This window comes from Cicer arietinum, chromosome 1 (assembly GCF_000331145.2).
Source record: "Cicer arietinum cultivar CDC Frontier isolate Library 1 chromosome 1, Cicar.CDCFrontier_v2.0, whole genome shotgun sequence".
Taxonomy (NCBI): domain Eukaryota; kingdom Viridiplantae; phylum Streptophyta; class Magnoliopsida; order Fabales; family Fabaceae; genus Cicer; species Cicer arietinum.
The window spans coordinates 1,196,529-1,217,736 of NC_021160.2; the positions used below are offsets into that span (position 1 = coordinate 1,196,529).

At 27.5% G+C, this 21,208-nt stretch overlaps 3 protein-coding genes across 3 annotated transcripts; 1 reads left to right on the forward strand and 2 right to left on the reverse strand.

The window, feature by feature from the left end:
- Nucleotides 1-1,246: 1,246 nt before the first annotated feature.
- Nucleotides 1,247-5,066, reverse strand: LOC101505047 (pyruvate decarboxylase 1-like). The gene is made up of 6 exons (XM_027336082.2): nucleotides 4,563-5,066; nucleotides 4,307-4,470; nucleotides 2,160-2,810; nucleotides 1,956-2,073; nucleotides 1,679-1,867; nucleotides 1,247-1,577 (listed from the first exon to the last, which is right to left on the reverse strand). The coding sequence occupies exons 1-6, from the start codon at nucleotides 5,064-5,066 to the stop codon at nucleotides 1,410-1,412; spliced, it is 1,794 nt and encodes a 597-aa protein (XP_027191883.1). The 3' UTR covers nucleotides 1,247-1,409.
- A 3,490-nt stretch (nucleotides 5,067-8,556) lies between these two features.
- On the reverse strand, nucleotides 8,557-11,551 carry LOC101505365 (neryl diphosphate diphosphatase, chloroplastic-like). Its single transcript, XM_012712672.3, has 7 exons — nucleotides 11,541-11,551; nucleotides 11,176-11,446; nucleotides 9,984-10,362; nucleotides 9,674-9,892; nucleotides 9,338-9,476; nucleotides 8,953-9,204; nucleotides 8,557-8,877 (listed from the first exon to the last, which is right to left on the reverse strand). The coding sequence occupies exons 1-7, from the start codon at nucleotides 11,541-11,543 to the stop codon at nucleotides 8,593-8,595; spliced, it is 1,548 nt and encodes a 515-aa protein (XP_012568126.1). The 5' UTR covers nucleotides 11,544-11,551; the 3' UTR covers nucleotides 8,557-8,592.
- A 5,935-nt stretch (nucleotides 11,552-17,486) lies between these two features.
- On the forward strand, nucleotides 17,487-20,713 carry LOC101493345 (root phototropism protein 3). The gene is made up of 4 exons (XM_004485546.4): nucleotides 17,487-17,856; nucleotides 18,232-18,301; nucleotides 18,489-19,823; nucleotides 19,975-20,713. Exons 1-4 carry the CDS (start codon nucleotides 17,744-17,746, stop codon nucleotides 20,530-20,532), a joined length of 2,076 nt encoding a protein of 691 aa, XP_004485603.1. The 5' UTR covers nucleotides 17,487-17,743; the 3' UTR covers nucleotides 20,533-20,713.
- Nucleotides 20,714-21,208: the final 495 nt, after the last annotated feature.

The following is a 21,208-nucleotide window of genomic DNA, read 5'->3' on the forward strand; positions in this document are numbered from 1 at the left end:
GTAATGTGACATAGTAGAACTTGAACCAAGTTGAGTTCACCGTTGGAGTAGAAAAGGAGTGAATTGCTGATGTGTCACAGTGGACCTCATCTAAAGAACTCATATTAAATTCACCGTTGGAGATGTTATAAATAGTGACAGGTGTAACTTTTGTGAACGAAGGATTGTGAGTGTTTGTTGCAAATAATGTAAATATTATTGTATTTATATAAATATAGATATAAATATGGACAGATAATAATATATATGTCCAAATTAATAAATTATGGATTTTAGATCTCTAAAAAATATGTAGAAGATTCTATGTTGGATTTATTATTATTATTATTATTATTATTATTATTATTATTATTATTATTATTAATTTATAAAACACATTTTCTATTTTATTATATAATTTAATTACAAAAATATAGAAATAAAAAAATAAAAAAGACATAATTCCAGTTTTCGTGATTGAGTTTGTCCGATTTCATCACAGCCTGTAAAATAATAACATAATTCCAACCATCCCCATATAGAGTTCCTCCTCTCTTTTAATCTTTTATATATTTTTCGTTTTGATTCATGATTAAAGTTACTTTTCTCATACCCAGTTGTTCAAAGTAGTTCCTGATCTCATAGTTTAAAAATTTAAGGGTGTAAAAATCATTTAAATAATAAATACACTTTAACAGTAACATTTTTTATAAATATAAAATCAAAAAATTCTCTTATATATAAAATTGAATGGAGTATGTAATACAAAATATTATATATAAAAAAATTAGCAAAAATGTCGTTTTTTTAATTAAAAAAAATCCTTAAATAACTATTTCATAAATAAATTTTTAATATGTATACAAATATAATTTATAATATATCATAAATTCAAATTTTAACTTTAGACACCAAAATCCGAAATATCCATGCATTCAAAGCTATAATGTTAAAGATGTAAAAGTTATGGTTTGAATAAAAACTTGATCGAAAATAATATGTCAATATAAATCAAATGGACACCTTCAACAAGAAAGAAAATCAAAACACAATACCAAGACGGGAAATAAAAAAATATCGCACTAAAAAAAAAAGAAATAACAAAAAAAAATTAAACATATGTGAAATCACTTATTTAGAGAATTGAGAACAAAACATACATGATTTAGATAAGTAATTTTAGACCACTAAATTACCCATTTTATGTGAAGAAAAGAAAATAAAAAAAAATAAAGAAAAGAAAAGAGAACCGCGCTACTTTATTACTAGAACCTAACTCATAGTTGCATGTTGAACTTGGAAAAATAACACACTCGTATTTTTTATATAAACAAAAAAGTTAAATGTATTTAGTCGAAATTTCTACTAAATACATATATACCTTTTTATTTATATAAAAAAATTGGAGTAGTATTCAGATATTTATAATCTTAGTAATCTATAGGTGGACGGCCACCAAGAACAGCAAGCTTATTTCCCATTTTAAGAAGTTCTTTGCTTGTATCGTCTTTGTGACTCATCACTTCAATAAAGCATAGACAATTCTTTTTCTCCATTGTTATACTTATTGCTTCTATTAACTCCTCCTCACAGTGTACCTTCAAATAGTAATACATTAAAAAGTTAGCATTGTTAAAAATATATGAATTTGATTATTTGATAATATTTTTCTAATGTTTAAGATATATAAATGCCTGACCTTGGCAGTCCAACACTTGCCTTCACCATTATCTATTGTTTCAACAAGTCCAGCATAGTTCCAATTTTTTATCACATTATAAGGCCCCTCATGAATTTCTGCCTCTGTTGTATAACCACCATTATTTATTAGAAAGATTATGGCATTTAGTCCACATCTCAACATTGTTGAGATTTCTTGTGCTGTCATCTGAAATACAGTTTAATATTTAGTGTGTTAATCACTTTAAATTGTTCTTTTTTTTTATTGATCAATTGAAAGAGTGAAATTGAATGACCTGGAAACCACCATCACCAATACAAGTAATGACTCTCTTATGTGGATTAGCTTTAGCATAACCAAGAGTTGCACCAATGGACCAACCTAATGATGCATATTGCAGTTGAGCTTCAAACCTATAAAATAAAATAAAAAGCAATGAAATATTGGCATGATTTATATTACTATATTCTTAATGAAATTTGAATAAAAAAATGGTTACCCGCATCCTTGTGGAAGTTTCAATTTCTGAGTATTAAACCAAGCATCACCACATTCTGCAATCACAGCATTGTCACAAGACAACATATTTTGTATGTGATGATATAAAACATTAATCCTTAATGGATCCTTTGTCTTAGAATGAATTGGTAAACCATCAGGGACGAAAATTCTGCGATAATTCTGAATTGATGTGGTGTTGCGTTGGAGTCTTTTGGAAAGTGCTTTGAAAAAATCTTTCATTGAAATGAAGTCAAAAGTAGGTCCATTACCAATAACAACTCTGTTTGGAAAAACAGTAATTGATTTTTCCTTTTTAATTAATAATGTGTATCCCATAGTAGTAACATCATTAAAAAATGGACCAGCAAGTAAATAAGCATCTGAAGATTCAACAATTTCTGAACAGAAGGAAGAGCTAGCTACACCCCAATATGTTCCAATGAAATTAGGATGATTTTCTGAAACCATTCCTTTTGCTGAAGGTAAAATTGCAATTGCATAACCTGATGCATCTGCCATATCCATGAATGTGTCACATGCTTTTGACTTTCGCATCATTGAACCACCTATCATTACTGGTTTTATTGCCTTGTTTAATATCTTTGCTGCTGCCTCCACACCAAATTCCAAACTCTGTTCGTTTGTTACTCTGAACAACACAAAAATATCATAATCAATACTACAAAATATAGTTTTTAAGTTTATCTGACTTAACAAATAAGGCAGAGACGAGACTGACAATCAACCTCTACAACCAGAATATTAACACAAACCTATAAACGGACCGCTCTAAAATTTTATATTTGTAATTTATGCCTAAAATAAATCCATATAGAAATAAATTAACTTATCAGGTAAGCTTATAGTGTGTATTGCACTGGGATTTCTAAAGACAAAAACAAAATCCGATGATATTCAAATGAGATTTTTCACAACTTAAAAATTGTTTCTTAGTATTAAAAAACATACGGATTTTGATGGATTTTTTAGTAGAATGGATTTTGTAAGCATCACCACATTCTGCAATCACAGCATTGTCACAAGACAACATATTTTGTATGTGATGATATAAAACATTAATCCTTAATGGATCCTTTGTCTTAGAATGAATTGGTAAACCATCAGGGACGAAAATTCTGCGATAATTCTGAATTGATGTGGTGTTGCGTTGGAGTCTTTTGGAAAGTGCTTTGAAAAAATCTTTCATTGAAATGAAGTCAAAAGTAGGTCCATTACCAATAACAACTCTGTTTGGAAAAACAGTAATTGATTTTTCATTTTTAATTAATAATGTGTATCCCATAGTAGTAACATCATTAAAAAATGGACCAGCAAGTAAATAAGCATCTGAAGATTCAACAATTTCTGAACAGAAGGAAGAGCTAGCTACACCCCAATATGTTCCAATGAAATTAGGATGATTTTCTGAAACCATTCCTTTTGCTGAAGGTAAAATTGCAATTGCATAACCTGATGCATCTGCCATATCCATGAATGTGTCACATGCTTTTGACTTTCGCATCATTGAACCACCTATCATTACTGGTTTTATTGCCTTGTTTAATATCTTTGCTGCTGCCTCCACACCAAATTCCAAACTCTGTTCGTTTGTTACTCTGAACAACACAAAAATATCATAATCAATAAACTACAAAATATAATTTTTAACACAGGGTGTTAAGGTTTTTGCCACATGACTTAACAAATGAGACAGAGAGTATCTTTAATATTAATCTAAACATGTTTAAGTCAACTTTCTTGATAAATGAATTTTAAAAAATGAGACGATGATAATTTTGTAAATATGTGAAATGCAGTTATTTAAATAACCGATCTAAGTGGAGAAAAAATAAATTAACATATCATTCATGTTTATTAAAATCGTTTGTCATATTTTTAGTAATATTTGAAACTTCTTTAAATCGAATTTAAGAACCACGTTAACAAACAATATGTTTGTTAAGTCTTTTATTGTTAAATGAAACACTCGATTTAAAATTTATATTTTAACTGACTTAAAAAAGTAAAATTGCACTTGTGAATCTTTAATTATTATCCCTATATTACTTTTTATTATATTTTTTCAGTTGTATTGCTAATTAATCAATACTACAATATGAATGACTAGATTACATTTACACTGACCTGGGAGTCAAATAAATTGGGATAGAGTGATGAATGAAGGAAGGGTGAGCGATGGTAGACAAGTTGCAGGCTATGCTTATATATACAGGCTTGCTTTCTCTTAGACTAATTGCAATGGCTGTGTCAATCTTTTCACGTGCATCTTCTAGGTGGTTTATTACAGCCTGAAATAATCACATTAATACAATGTTTATAATGTAAATAGCTACCACACACTTTAATTTTTACACTATAATGTTGTGAGAAAGTAAGTTACCTGGTGACAAGTTACAGGTTCAAAGCAACGAAGTTCCTGACTAAAATCAGGTAATCCAATGGTGTGATGTAGAATCTTGTTACTACCAAAGTCATTAGAATTTGGAGCCCCAACAATGCAAATAATTGGAAGATCCTCACTATAAGCACCAGCAATAGCATTAATAATGCTAAGTCCACCAACATTAAATGTAACAACACATGCTCCAACACCTTTACCTCTAGCATACCCATCAGTTGCATAACCAGCATTTAATTCATTACAACATCCAATTAGATTAAGTTTAGGTTCAGCTACCAAATAATCAAGAAGTGCAAGGTTGAAATATCCGGGGACACCAAACACATCATTGATTCCAATTTCAACTAAACGTCTTGCAAGATGGTTACCAAGTGTATTGTCACTTGTTGTTGGACCCAATGAAGGTTTATGGTTACCATTTGTTACATTATTTGGGACATCAACATGGTTGGAATTTTTCTTTGATGTTGGAATGTTTGGCATCTTGAAAGATACAAAATTTGATGAGTTTGAATAGAGAACTTTGTGTGAGGAATATGTATCCTAACAACCCAATGCAACTACTCAATGTGATATGAATAAAGTAGAATCTAATTTGCATGTGTATTTGCTTCTAATTGTTGGACTATATATAGGAATTCGTGAAATATGTTTCATCAAATGAGTTGTTACTTGAAGAAAAAAGTTGTAGTAGTTTTGTTTTCTTTTTTCTTTTTGACTTAAAAAAAATTGGAAGTAGATATCAAGTTGTCCAGAATATAAATTCTTAATTCAATTTTGTTAACATCATTTTGAAAAAAATTAAGGATAAATAATATTCGTGGTCCTTAATTTAATTTCAGTTAACGTTTGTCTTTTATCTTTATTTTTATTTTATTTGGTCATTTATTTTAATTTTAAGTGACATTTTGATCTTTTACATTTTAAAATGTCAACAATATGTTATTCTTATTTTTTTGCAAAAATTCAAAAAATTCATTAAAATTTTTAAACAAAACCCATAAAATTAAGGTTAAATAACACTTATGGTCCCTTAACTTAACTTCACTTAACGTTTTAGTCATTTATTTTTTTTTCTTTTCGATTTCGTTATTTATTTTAATTTTAAGTGACAATTTGATCTATATATTTTAAAATATCAGCAATGTTAAATTCAAAAAATTCATCAAAAATCTCAAACAAAATCCATAAAATTAAAGCTAAATAGCACTCATTTGGTTAACGTTAATTTAATTTGAGTTAACGTTTTAGTCCTTTATTTTTTTTCTTTATTTGGTCATTTATTTTAATTTTAAGTGACAATTTGATCTTTTATGTTTTAAAATGTGACAATGTTATCATTTTTTTACAAAAATTCAAAAAGTTCATCATAATTTTCAAACAAAACCCATAAAATTAATTATATTCTTTAATATAATACAAATTTAATCAAATTCGTAACTCAAATATTCAAAAAAACTCATATTTTTATTATTGACATTTTAAAACATAAAAGATCAAATTGTCAATTAAAATTAAATTAAGTTAAAAGACTAAAACGTTAATTCAAATTAAGTTAAGGGACCACAAGTGCTGTTTAGCCAAATTAATTTAAATAAAAAAGAAATAAAAAAGAACTCTAATTTTCTTGTAACTCAGTCAATATTAGTCTAAGTTAGAAAAATGACTCCAGTAAAAAAAAACTATGAAAAGAATTAAAAAAATGAGAGGAGATTTCCTTCCCTTTTTTATCATTTTTTTTTCCTTCATTAACGTTTAACAAAAAAGTTGAGTAGAAAAAATAGTTAAAAATGGCATGGATTTGGGGTTTTATATTTTAATAATCTAATTTTAAAAAATTATCAATATATTTCTTTTTAAAAATTATATACTAAATTATATATATTTTTTATTTAGTTAGAAGTTGTCATTTGCAAAAACAGCTTTTTTAAAGAAGTTAGAGTTTACAATGCAACTTCTTTAAAGATTCTTTTTGTTTTTTCGGTAGACATTAATGAGCTTTAGAAAATCGTCATTCAATGTATCTTTGAAAATTCGTCATTCCAAAAAACAATTTGATGAAGAAAAATTTTTTTAAAAAATTACCTTTGCAAATTTAAACTTGTTTAAGATGTCTTTTTGTAAATTGTAACTTCTAACTAAATCAAAATATATATATATATATATATATATATATATATATATATAATTTGATATATAATTTTCAAAATAAAATATATTGATAAATTTTTTTTAAAAACGGTTATTAAAAAAACATAATATTATCTCTAAATGTTTTATTTCTAATGAATAATTGGTCATCTTTATTTATATATACATATATATAAAGACAAATCCTTGTCTTTTTATTAAAAAAAAAATTTGTTAAATGTTAACAAAGGAATATAAAGGTGGAAGTTTCCTCTCTTTTTAAATATTTTTTTTTTCATAGCTTTTGTTTTATTCTTTTTTTACGGGAGTTCTTTTTCTAACTTAGATTTTGTTAGCGTCTTTGGTCTTGAAAGATTTTTTGCTTTTTCTCTTTCTCTAAGATTTTAATTTTAATCATCAATTAACCCCTATAATTTGGGTGATAATTTTTTTTTATGTCTTCACTGGCTTCTCATAGGAAATTTAAAAAAAAAATTGCATTTCATTAAGCTACAGAGTCCAAAAGGACTTGATGTACAATATAGCCTAGAACCTCTTTGATCTCATTGGATTTGATATGGGCAAATTGGGTCATTAAATGAGCAACCTTAAGTATTGAGAGTTTACATTTTAGATTGAGACTTACATTTCATTTCATGTGAAAGCAAATTTAATTTTTCTTTTGAATTTATAAATTTTAAATAAATTAAATATTTTTTATCAGTAAATATTTTTTTTTTAAATTTAGATTTTAAATAAAATTATATTAGAATAAAAATCTGGGTTACTATGTCTAGATAAAAATTTGTGAATATACATATTAAAAATTTATTTTCTTAGTTCTACTATAATTTTCCTTGCATAAATTTTAGAATGAAGGGCTAAAACGTTAAAGTGAAAATTTAAATTAGTTTATCTTATAATTTCTATTTATATACCTATTAAAAATTTATCTATGAAATAATTATTTAAGGATTTTTTATTTGGTAAATACTCCTGTATATTTTCTTTTTAAAATGTGTCTATACTCTGGTTGGTGATGTAGCTTTCACCTAATCTGCATCTCTATTGATGATATAATGGACCTTCAATATATAATCCTTACTCTTTCAACTTAAATTAAAAACAGAAAAGCAAATTGTTTCTTAATGTTGTGAAATACAGAGATCAATGGATAATTAAATCAAGATTGTTCTTGGTTTTGTACAGAAAAATCTAGTTTGATTGAAACTGAAAAGGGAAGATTGATCAGATTAATGTCAAATAACGTTCTTCGTTTTCTGACTAAAACAAAAAATGATCAGTTTAAACATAATTTAAAGTTTGTAATGTTAAAATGAACACACAGAATTGTTAACTTAGTTCATAGTAAAACTCATACGTATGAGGAACTGGATCCGACTTCGAATTATCACTAATATGAGATTAAAATGATTACAAACTAACTTTTCCTGTTTTGCTGCCAAAATTGATAAGTGTGTAAAACTTAAGTTTTCAGTTTTCTGCACTTCTACTTATACATTGGTTTGTTACAAAAGTTAGTTACAACTAATCAACTAAAATAACAGTACCAAAACTAGATTCTAGATTGGCTTGGATATAACATATTTGAGATAGTAATATCAGAAAGATTATGTTATTGTCCTTGTGATGAAATCATAATTACTGCTAGGAAAAAACAAGCTTGAATCATATGTTTCATAGAGTCACATGTATGCAGCTTCTAATTAATCAGAAATACTCCTTTATGATTGGTGTGTATGAGCTCAATTCCAAATTATTCATCTCTTCTTTTCAATATTAACGATAAATCTTGACCAATAGATATATTATTGTCAAGAAATTATTGAATAAGTACTAAATGCACTTAGGAGTAACATTAACTGATCAATGACTTGACAAATTGTTGTAGATTGGAGAGACTTGGATTACTATTACTCCCATAATGGTACATGAGAGGGACCATTCTTGCAGCATTAAGACAAAAATTGATAAAGGATGATGGAAATATTGGATTTGGGTTTATGATTTCTTGATTGAGACGTTTCCATTCATTTGAAATCATGTTAGCAACATGTCTTTGTGCTTCTTCACTTGAAATATCTTGGTGTTCATTAATATAGCAATCAATATATGAGCCATCAAGACCATTTTGATCTCCACTCTGCATTTTATGTTAATAAATATATAATAATGTTTGTTTCAAAATGTTATAAATGAATAATATGAATTATTTTACCTTAGCTCCTTCTAAATCATCAGAAAGACGAAGAATTTTAGCCACTGAATATATGATATTTGGAAATTGATGGTCCAAGATAGCAATAGTTTGTTCCTGAATAATGTGATCGAAGAGGAAGAATGAATGCACAAGTACAAGATGGACTCCTGTACTAACAATTCCATTCTTCAAGTATTCATCTGCCTTTGCCAAGTAACCAGAATTTAACCAATGTGCTTCTTTCAACACAGAATTTAAAAATCTCTCCCACTGTTTCACACAAATTAATATGCTAGCTTCATTAGAAATATATATAATAATAATCTCTTGTTTCTAAAAATAATTTATATGGTCAAATATCATATCATATCATACTATATATAAACACACTTGATTTGTTTACCGATTTTTTAAGCGTGTCTATGGGGTTTAATCCATGCTTTTTGTAGACCTTTTCCGCGAATTCATTGGTAATCTTATAAATCAAACTTAAACAATTTTTCATGAAGTCTGGAAGTTTCTCTGTACCAGCCAATTCCCATCTGAATTCATACATTCAATCATTAGACTGATATATCAATATATATATATGTTATGCTAAATTAAATTCATTTTATAGATAAATATGCTATACAAATTTTGTAGCAAATTATAAATCTCACTTAATTTTATAAACCTTATATATGTGTGTTAGAAATTACTTTTAATAAAATTTGGTTTATAAAGAAAATATATATACCTTTTAGCAGCGTCCGTAAATAGAGTAAGTTGATCTAATGTCCCATGAACATCAAAAATGTCATCAACAACATAAATTAGAGAGATAACTTTGGTGAGTTCAATCCTTTGCTCTGAAAAGTTTGGATCTGTAAAGCATGTCATGGGCCACATGTACCATTTGAGTGGTTCATACATAACAAACTTGGCCTCCTTGGACATTCCTAGGTCTTTCCACCATCTATTTTAATTTTAATATAAAAAGTATTTATTTAATTGTAATATAAAAAGAAATAAGTAAAATAACAACTTTTTTTAGTTAGGGAACTAACTTGGAAACTTCAATGATCTCATTTTGATTCATGATTCTAACTATGTTGGAATTGATATTAGCAAGCTCCTCTAAACAAGTCCATTCATTATTGGCCTTCAAACCACTTAGGAATATGTTATTATTGTCCATGAACCTTGACAAGCCATAGTGAAGTGGATATTGAAGAGTGTTTGCAACATAAATAGCTTCATTGCAATTTTGATTTCTTGACAACCATGTATGAAGAAGCTCACTACTAAAATTCCCTATATCTTTTAGAATATCTTCTCCTTCCATACTTAGTTGAGATGCTTCGTACATAGCAATGAGACCCTTCATATCATTGCCATATTTTTCTCTTAAATTTCTTTTGTTACACATCAAGCTGTCAAATAAATCTGTTCACCAATTACAGTTGGTGATTAGTAACTAACTTCTTCAATATATATAGTTACTATTTAATTATAATTTCTATTAGGGGTGGCAATAGCAATCTATTCATTAATCCATATTGATCCGATCAATCCCTTCATTTTATAGTAGAATAAATAATGATGCATCAGAGTTTTTTCTAAATCCAAATGATTGATTTAAATAATAATACAAATTCAAAGGATTAAAATAATCAATAAATAATTTATTTATAATATTATTTTAAAAATGTAATATATATTTTTATTTAATAAAATGCCAATTGCATGCCACCATTAGTGGCGGCTGGCCGCCACCCTATGTCATTGTATCTCTGTCGTTGGCCACCACCAGCATGATCTATCAGCTGCATCCGACCATAACTTCTAACAATTCTTATTAAAATTATTAATAAATAAATAATTTGAATAATTTATAATATTTGAATTTTTTATTTTAAATAATATAAATTATTATTTTATAATTTATGTTTATGAATAGGTTGAATATCCATTCATTGAAAAAATATAATGAAATTATTAAATAGTTTTATTTTTAGTGAATGGAATGAATGTTTTGATACATCAATTACAATCAATATGCCCATCAATTTTTCCATCCCTAATTTCTATCATTAGCAAGTATGCAATATTTAGTATTTTAATGATGCGTATTGTTTATATTACTTAAATAGTTTGCACATTACAAATTTTTATCTTATGTGTGCTATGTATAACCATTTAATAAGAGGAAGAAAAAAGTGAGTAAATCCGCCAAACAATATTTGAAAAAAATCTAACCTGGATTAACATAATGGCCTCCTTGTCTTAGCAAGCGAAATGTAAGTGCAACATCATATAGTTCATGGCTCTTGACAAACTCAATGGGATTAATGTTGTTCAATATCAAATATTGTTTTTCAATCTCCTCAGCAAAGTGGTGTTCAATTCCAAGCCTTTGGATGATGTCAATCATATACAAACTCTCCATTGGATCCTCACCACAAGCAAATTTTTTATATACTTTCTTGGCTTCCTCCAAAATCAAAGCTTGTTTGACATAGATAACATCCTAAAATGTAAGGCAGTTTTAATTAACATTGAAATATTAAAAGATGTTATAGTATTAGAACATTGTATATTTATTTGTTCTTTAACACACTTACCATGTTGGAATTTTTCTAGTACAAAATTAAAGATATCACTTTAATTTTACAAAATTTATACTTTAAAATATTTGAGACTCTCCTTAATTGGAACATGTGATAATATTGATTGTCGGTAGGGATGTGAATAGGCTCGACTGAACGACAGAGGTCTATGATCTAGTCTACGTCATGTTAGACTTTTATCTTAAACAGATAAGGCTAAAATTTCTGAAAATATATGTTTAGTTAAAAATGTCACGCTACAGATCACATAATAAACCTTTTAAGTGGTATATTTAAATAAATATAAATAATATTTTTTATTACTATAATTATTATATTAAACTTTAATTTTTTGTTATATATTCAACTTTTAATAATTTACGCATATTAACCTTATTTAGTTTTTGATATATTTAAATGTATTATCATAAAATATAATTTAAATATAATGTATATAAAGTCATATTCTTTAAAATTTTAAAATGTAGTGTTAAATATCAACATAGAACTTAACTTCATTGACATATTAATTGATTAATCTATTTAAACATACTTTTATTACTTATTCAAAAATGTTAAAATGAAATAAATTTTTAAATAAAATAAAAGACTATCAAACTCTTATCAAAATCAGACATATGACTATAAAATAAATATATTATATAACATATAGACTAAATTTAAATCTTTAATTTTTTGGCAAACCACAACTAACAAAACTTAACTCGATTTAGTCTACTCTTAGTGTCTTACCTCAAAATTTGCCGGAACTATGCACGATTACTATGTGAGCTCGTTGTTTTTATTTTCCACATTTTGTTTTCTATACCATGAATTCAGTGAGCACATTAATTTACAAGTTGTGGCAATTGATAAGTTAAATTACGTTGTTGAAGTTTGCCCACGTAATACAGTCTAGAAGAATTTTTTTCTTTATTAAATTAAAAGTCTAACTTCCTGAAACCGAACAACCTAGTGTAAGTCTCCTCATAAAATAGTTGTACGTGTCTGTCAGATATAAAACTAAAAAACCTCAAAATATATAAATATTTCATTTCAATGTGTCTGTCTAGGTGACAAATTATATCTAATACTAATAGATTGATATCACTATAACGGCTAAGTATGTTATAAGCCCAATTGTAATAAAATATCAATTAATTCTCCGTTTTCTTTTTTTAAGTACAAAAAACATTTATTCACATAAAAACATCTTACAACGTATACAACAGATGTGACTTATATATAAAAATTATTTTAAAATCTTTGTTATTGTCGCGGCCTAAAATTTCGAGTTTTCCTCGAATTTAATATGGAGTCGCCACCAAAATTTATTTTAAAATAGGGAAAATATTGGAAAACCCTTAAAAATGTAAAAATGGTCTTTGAAACCAGATTTTGAGTTCGGGAGTCTGCGTAGGGAAGGTATTAGCACCCTACGACATCCGTTAAAATACGGTTACCTTTAATTAATTGTGTAAAATTATATCAACTTAAATATATTTATTTTTCTTTATTATTAAATATGAATATAAATTGTTTTTTATAAATGTGATTTTTTGAGATAAAAGTGTGTTAAAAAAGAGTGGGAAAAAAAAAGAAAGTTTTTATTAGTGTGCTTGACAAGAGTGTGATCTTGCTCCTACGTATCTCTCGGTGCGATGGAGAAATCAAAGCTACGTAGTTCTTGGTAGAAAATGTGAATGCGTTGATTGATTTTAAATAAATTGTATTTTTGTTATAAAAAAATGCTAAATTTGACGAACTTAAAGAAGACTTGCTTGATTTGAATAATTATTTTAAAATGTGAGTTTTAAAACGATCGAGTTGTACAACTCGTGTCTCAAAACTCAAGGAGATTTGTATTGTGCAAATCAGGGATTAAAATGTCATTTTTAATTTATTTGTGAATATGAGATTTAGAACCATCAAATTGTCACAATTTGTGTTCTAATAACTCAAAGATTAAAAAGATGTCACATCTAGTTAATTTTTAATGAAATATTTGTTTGTTTTTTTTAATTTTAATTTTATAACTTTTTTTTAGAAAAAAAATAAAATTGATACTACATATTAAATAAGTTTTAAACGATTTTTTTGAAATAAAATAGTGAAAAGAAAAATATATAGACTTGTAACTTAATCTATTAAATAAATAAAAAAAAGATTTTAATACTAATTATAAATGTAACCCTCTTTTAAACTATTTTTTCTAAAATTTAATAAATGAAGAAATAAAATTCATTTTTAAAACTAAATAGCATAAACCAAAAAAACTACTATAACTTAAAATAAATGATATTTATCACCTTTTAATTATGTCCATCATTAAAATAGAATTATTATAATTAAAAGAAATAAATACTGAAAATAGTAGAAACAGATTTAGTACAAAACTAACTCAATTACACATCAAAAATCTCAACCAAAACTGTATTCATACACATCAAAAACAAAAATTCAATTTTTCAATAATATACAACAGCAAACCTATGAATGAGGAAAATACCCTTTTTCCGTGGCGTGGTGGTGGGTTGATTCTCGTCCTCTGTCGCTTGTTGGTAGTGATCGAGTATGTTTAAGATTAAGGTTATGGGTTGATGAGAAGAAGTATGATGGCAGATTCTTCTTCTTTGATATTGCTCTATTTCTATTGTATTTTGAAAACCAGAATCAGAAAGAAAGGAAAATCCTCAATTTTATCGTCTGATCTTTTTTTCCCTTATTCAATTTTTGTTTCAATATATAGACCAAAACGAGGAAGGGTTGTATCCATCGTATAAATTAATTTCTGGATTTTAAACTGGTTTGGCAACTACATCAAGCAATCTGCTACAATTTAAGGGGGTGGTTGTTGTTCTAGATTTTAACCTGGTTTGGGTTGTTGTTCTGGATTTTACACTGCTTTAACTCTATGTGGAGACGCAACCTCATATGGAGACGCACCGTACACGTCAAAGTTAGCACACGGCAAAGCAGAGAAACAAGGACTCTTTTGTTTTAAGTTTATTTCTTTTTTGGTTAGTTTTATTTATTTATTTATATTAAAATTTAATATAAATCTACTACAATTTTTTTATAATTTTTAGACAAACATATTTTTATTTAAATTATTTTTATTTTATAAGACAAAATTGAGATACTACAGTTATATACAATTATTTGAGTGTATAACAAATATGATTTGTATGTATAATAATTATTTTAACATATTTGCTAATTGCTATATAATTTTCTTGACTATTGGTATAAATTTTATTAGTCAAATAAGTCACTTATTGTAAAACAATAAAAAAAAATACTTGTTTTAATTAAAATTGAGACTTTTATTAATTAATTTTTATTTTGACAACATTTGTTAACAACTAATAAATAATATTAACACAATGAAATTTGAAAATAAAATGGGATCCACGCGTTGCGTGGGCTAGCTTAACAATTTTTTATGTGTTTTTTTTAAATAATTTTTTTATAACTTAAATTTTATATATTATTTATGTATCTAGTTTATAATTATTGAGTCAAACAAATTTATAATTCTTCAAATATAATTTATAGAAATATAATATGTGTGATGATAACATGTAAAGATCTAGTTAATCTATTTAAAAAAATGTCAAGTCAGACTAGGTCGAAAAAAAAATCTACAATTCAAAATTTAAGTTTAAAAAATTAATCGTATGTCAAATTCATACATTTTAAAGTATAGTATGACATATTCTCACTCCTAATGGTGACATGTGATAAGCGACAATCACATATTCACGTTGATGAGAAATTGATATTTATTCTAAATATAAGATGCAAAAAATTAAAAAATTTATTTATTTTTAAAAAGTTTAAGGTATACATAACAAATTTGAAGAATTCATAATTAGAAGTTGATTGTCAATGTTGTGATTGTACACATTAATAGGTAGGGGTGGGCAAAGTTCAGTTCTGCACTAGAACCATTTGAAAATTGAACCGAACTGTTTTTCAGTTTGGAAAAACCGAACTGAACCGGTTTTCAGTTCAAAGAACTGAACCGAACCGGTTTATAAAAGTGGTGCACCGGTTTACTATTTTGAACCAAACCGAACTGGTTTAACTTAATTTTTTTGTTCATATAGGCCAAAATTTTCATAATTACCCCTAATTACGACTAAAAAAAAATTCGGTTCAAGTTTTTTGAAATAAAAACCGGTTCGTTTTGGTTTTTTTAAACAAAAAACCGGTTCGGTTCGGTTTTTTGAATTGAAAAACCGGTTCGGTTCAGTTCTGGTTTTACAAAATCAGTTCGAAAACAGTTCGGTTCTTAAACCAGTTCAGTTCAAAAGCAGTTCGGTTCGGTTCGGTTCGGCAGTTTGGTTCAGTTTTTGGTTTTTTTGAACACCCCTATTAATAGGCTCTATAAGATAACATTCAATATTAAAATACACTGAATAATCTACCTTAAAAGATTCAATATTTTTGCTAATTTTATGTATAACTTTTATTAAAAATGAGCATACAAACGATAAAAGAAAATAAGATATTTCTTTCTGTGGATTTATTTATATTCTGCATGGCAAAACCAAAACCATCCGTTTTGGGGAGACACTAAATGAGACAAATTGGCACTACTCTGCGCGTGTTGAAGTTTCAACTTTAAAAATTACAATTACAAAAATGATTCCAATGGATTTCGATTTTTTTGTTTTCATCCTTAAAATTCACTTTTTCTTTAATTTTCATTTTTAACTGATGGTTAAGATTTTAATAGACCCTCGTATCATATGAGATGATTCATTTTAAACAAGATTAAAATCTTTTAACTAATAAATACATTTTAAAAATTCAAATTTTTTATTTTAACTTATTTTACACCAATCATTGATTTGCAATTCCAAAATACTACTACAACATTTATTGATTATTTTTTTGACTAAATATTTATTTATTATTGCTACAGCATTTGTGGAGATAGATACTCAATGGTTGTAAAAAGGCCAAATGTCAAATGTTTTGTATAAATAGGACGAAACATATAACCACACATGTCATACTCATTTTTCCTCCCATCCCATCATCCACCACCACTTTGTTTTTTTTTCACTAAAAATATCCTTCTTTATTTACACGAATTAAAACATAATTTTTTGTTAGCCCTTGTGTTCTTCTTTTTTCCTTCTCATAATTAAAAAAACATAGATAAATTAATCACTCTGCAATCTTGAGTACTTATCATAGATATTAAATTTTAAGAAATACTTACAAAAATATTTATATTATCAACTAATGAGATTATCATGCTAATTACGAAAATTAAACTCATATTCTTACAATATAGGCTAAATTACATTTGTGATCCCTTAACTTAATTTTAGGTAACGTTTTAGTCCCTTATTTTTTTTTTCCGATTTAGTCCTTTATTCCTAATAATATCAAATAAAGTATGAAAATATGAGTTTTATTTGAAGATTTGCATTACGGATTTGATGAAATTTGTATTATATTGAAGAATATAATTAATTTTATGAGTTTTGATTGAATTTTTTTTTAAATTTTTGTTTAAAAAATGATAACGTTGTTGAAATTTTAAAACATAAAATATCAAATTGTCATTTAAAATTAAAATAAAGGACTAAGTCGGGAAAAAAAAAAGATAAAGGACTAAAACGTTACCTGAAATTAAGTTAAGGGACCACAGATGTAATTTAGCCTAGAATATATGAGCCAACTTTGTACTAGACCATAATTTGTATTTTTCGTTAATTAATTAATTAATTAAACACATAAAAGCCAAATCCTCCTAATAAGGAAGTTGAATTTTTGTCTATCATCAACGAAGAATGTTTCTATGACATAACAAAAATCAATAATAAACTAAAAGAATTTTAAAGTAAGCTGAAAAGGAAAAGACATGCATGGTCAGTCATGATACTAAACTATCAATGTTTTTACTTATACATACATTTATTTATTTATATAATCCAATTCCAATCCAAAGTTGAAAAAGAAACAAGAAACTCATAATAACATCATTCACTATTAATACTCTTTTTACTTGAGTATATCCCATTTCATCACAGCCTGTAATAATAACATAATTCCAACCATCCCATGTGGGGTTCCTCCTCTCTTTTAATCTTTTATATATTTTTGGTTTTGATTCTTAGTTAAAGTTACTTTCCTTATAAAATTTTATAAACAGTACATTCTGTGAATCTGGTTTTTTTCCATTCATCCAATCAAGCATGTGGGAATCAGAGAGTGATTCAGCTGCAAGACATGAATATGGTGATGGAATTCTCACTTCAAGCAAGCATGGTGTCCCAACTGAAGGATTTATTCAAAGAGGTCACTCTTGGTATGTTCAAAATGCTGTAGAATTAATTATTTAATAATAATATTATATAGTATGCTCTTTGATGGTGCTATTAACTTATGCAATATCCTGATATTAGGGAGATATAAATATAATTATAACACACTCACAAAACTGAAGCAGAGAGAACAGAGAGATTTTCAGCTTAGCACTATGTTTTCATAATTGGGATGGATGCATAGTTGTATTCGAACCACGACAGAAATAATCATTGACCAAACTTTACTTAACTCCGATCGAACTTTGAATTATTACGGCTAATGACTACTTTCTCCTGAGAACTGAAAAGTTAACACAAAAAAAAATGCAATATCCATTTCACAAAAATGCTTAAGAATCTAGTACCTTTTTATGCAGGTATGTTGCAACTGATATTCCAAGTGACATTCAAGTTCAAATAGGAGAAGCTAACTTCCACTTACACAAGGTAGCTATCTAATTTTTTTTTATTTTTTTTGGTTTCCTAAAGTTTTCAATTCTTTTAATCTATGGTTATAATTTTGGACAAAACTTAGGTAAAGTTCTTTGGACATTGTTCTGGCTATTCTTCACTTAAAATATAGTATAACTGTTGAATTATATGTGTTAATTCTTTCTCTTTGTTGTTGTGAAAGTATCCTCTTATATCTCGAAGTGGAAAGCTGAGTAGAATCATATACGAATCGCGCGAACCGAATTTGAATAAGATAGTTATGGATGATATACCTGGTGGATTTGAGGGTTTTGAACTTGCAGCAAAATTCTGCTATGGAATTGCTGTTGATTTAACAGCAGGAAACATCTCTGGTCTAAGATGTGCTGCTGAGTACTTAGAAATGACAGAAGATTTAGAAGAAGGAAATCTTATATTCAAAACAGAAGCATTTCTTAGCTATGTTGTTTTATCATCATGGAGAGACTCAATAGTAGTGTTGAAAAGTTGCGAAAAGCTTTCGCCTTGGTCTGAAAATCTTCAAATTGTTCGCCGATGCAGCGAGTCTATAGCTTGGAAAGCTTGTGCTAATCCAAAAGGGATAAGATGGTCTTACACTGGAAGAACAGAAAACATTTCAAGTCCAAGATGGAACAACAATAACAATGACATAATCATCAAAGATACAAGTCCAAATAGGATTCGTCATCAACTTGTTGTTCCTCCTGATTGGTGGTTTGAAGATGTTTCAATCTTAAGGATTGATCACTTTGTTAGAGTCATTACTGCTATTAAAGTAAAGGGTATGAGATTTGAGTTAATTGGTGCTGCAATAATGCATTATGCAACTAAATGGTTACAAGGATTAGTTACTGACACATCAATTTTATGTGATGAAAAAACAAGTAATTGTAGTATTAGTAACAGTAACAATAACAATAGTACTACTAGTAGTAGTGGAAATAGTTGGAATGAAAATGGACTTCACATGATTCTGGTTGGAACTAGAGATGAAAATTCAAATCTTCAAGCTAAAGAACAAAGAATGATCATTGAGAGTCTTATAAGCATTATTCCACCTCAAAAGGATAGTGTTTCATGTAGCTTCCTTCTTAGGCTTTTGAGAATGGCAATAGTGTCAAAAGTTGCACATGCTTTGGTTACTGAATTAGAGAAAAGGGTTGGAATGCAATTTGAGCAAGCTACATTATCTGATCTATTGATTCCTTGCTATAATAAAGGAGAGACATTGACAATGTATGATGTTGATCTTGTTTTGAGGTTACTAGAGCATTTTCTAGTACAAGAACAAACTGAAAGTTCTAGTCCTAAAAGAATGTCATTTTCTGAAAAACATATGGCATGTAACCTTAATGCTAAAGCAAGAGTAGCAAGGCTTGTTGACAGTTATCTTACAGAAGTGTCTAGAGATAGAAACCTTTCTTTGACAAAGTTTCAGGTGCTTGCAGAAGCTTTGCCTGAGTCAGCTAGAACCTGTGATGATGGACTTTATAGAGCTATTGATTCCTATCTTAAGGTAATTATTTCTTGTTTCTTGGAAAGAAAAAAACATAATTGTTTACTTATTTAGTAATTCTATAAACTAAACTGACCTTCGTATCAGCTTTAACATTTTTTTCATTGAATTTATAGTTCTAGAATTCTAACATGTGAAGTAACACAAACAGGCACATCCAACACTTTCTGAGCATGAAAGGAAAAGACTCTGCCGTGTAATGGACTGTCAAAAACTCTCAATTGATGCATGCATGCATGCTGCACAAAATGAAAGGCTTCCATTAAGAGTAGTAGTACAAGTTCTATTTGCAGAACAAGTTAAAATAAGCAATGCACTATCCAACACTTCCTTAAAAGATGTTAATGAATCTTTCACACAACCAATGGTTATAACAAACAGAAAAACACTTCTTGAAGGGACACCACAATCATTCCAAGAAGGTTGGACAGCTGCTAAAAAAGATGTCAATACACTAAAGTTTGAGCTTGAGAGTGTGAAAGCCAAATATTTGGAGCTTCAAAATGATATGGAAAATTTGCAGAAACAATTTGATAAGATGTTAAAGCAGAAACAAAGTTCTGCATGGAGTAGTGGTTGGAAGAAATTGAGCAAACTTACAAAGATGACAACTGTACAGAATCATGATGATGTTTTACCTCATAATGTTGAAGCTTCTGCAGAACAGAACAGAAAGACTACTAGAAGGTGGAGAAATTCAATATCTTGATAAAAGATTATGAGAAATTGTTTCTTATGTGTTACCACTTTTTTCTTTCTTGTATCTTGTCACCAAGTTAATCACATTTTTCGAGTGTGAATTTTACTGTCACTTCAATCACAAAAATGATTTTGCTAAGTTACATGTAATCTTTAAATGTGTCTTTAACTAGTGATAACCGTTGTTTATACGTCATTTTTTATTAATTATCTAATATTATTTTTAATAGCAAAGCTCATTCAAATCCACTTACATGTGATGCTATTTTTCTCTTTAATTTGCATAAAATTAATTCAATTTCTACGATACCATTTTTCTCTTTTATTTGAATAAAATTTGACGAGTTAAATTTACACCCCTTGAAATTTTTGAAGTTGTGGATGTTAATAAAGCTTGAAGAGATGAATGAAGTTAAAAAAAAAAATAGTAGTTGTACTACTATTCACACGTTAAATTTGATGTTTCATACCATTGCTTTATGTCAACATCAGAATTGTTACTATCAATTATGTGGGAAACACTGAAAAATTGGGGAACCTTAGTTAAATAAATTAAAATTATTTTCATACAAATACATTTCACTTTCAAAATGATGGAGGCTAATCTAAGCAGTGCCGCACAACACAATTACTTTTTTTCCAAAATATTTTTATAGCCTGTTTGAGTGGTTTTTAACTATTTTTTT

What these genes read in the sequence shown, in the direction of transcription:
- LOC101505047 (XM_027336082.2), bottom strand. Translation starts at nt 5,066, where the DNA reads ATGCCAAACATTCCAACATCAAAGAAAAATTCCAACCATGTTGATGTC. An exon ending in CCAATTTATTTGACTCCCAG is followed by an intron (nt 2,811 to 4,306) that starts GTCAGTGTAAAT and finishes TGTGTTGTTCAG; the next exon opens with AGTAACAAACGAACAGAGTT. An exon ending in TTGGTGATGGTGGTTTCCAG is followed by an intron (nt 1,868 to 1,955) that starts GTCATTCAATTT and finishes ACTGTATTTCAG; the next exon opens with ATGACAGCACAAGAAATCTC.
- LOC101505365 (XM_012712672.3), bottom strand. An exon ending in AGGCCATTATGTTAATCCAG is followed by an intron (nt 10,363 to 11,175) that starts GTTAGATTTTTT and finishes ATTGGTGAACAG; the next exon opens with ATTTATTTGACAGCTTGATG. An exon ending in ATGATTTAGAAGGAGCTAAG is followed by an intron (nt 8,878 to 8,952) that starts GTAAAATAATTC and finishes CATAAAATGCAG; the next exon opens with AGTGGAGATCAAAATGGTCT.
- LOC101493345 (XM_004485546.4), top strand. Translation starts at nt 17,744, where the DNA reads ATGTGGGAATCAGAGAGTGATTCAGCTGCAAGACATGAATATGGTGAT. An exon ending in CTAACTTCCACTTACACAAG is followed by an intron (nt 18,302 to 18,488) that starts GTAGCTATCTAA and finishes TTGTTGTGAAAG; the next exon opens with TATCCTCTTATATCTCGAAG. An exon ending in CTATTGATTCCTATCTTAAG is followed by an intron (nt 19,824 to 19,974) that starts GTAATTATTTCT and finishes TAACACAAACAG; the next exon opens with GCACATCCAACACTTTCTGA.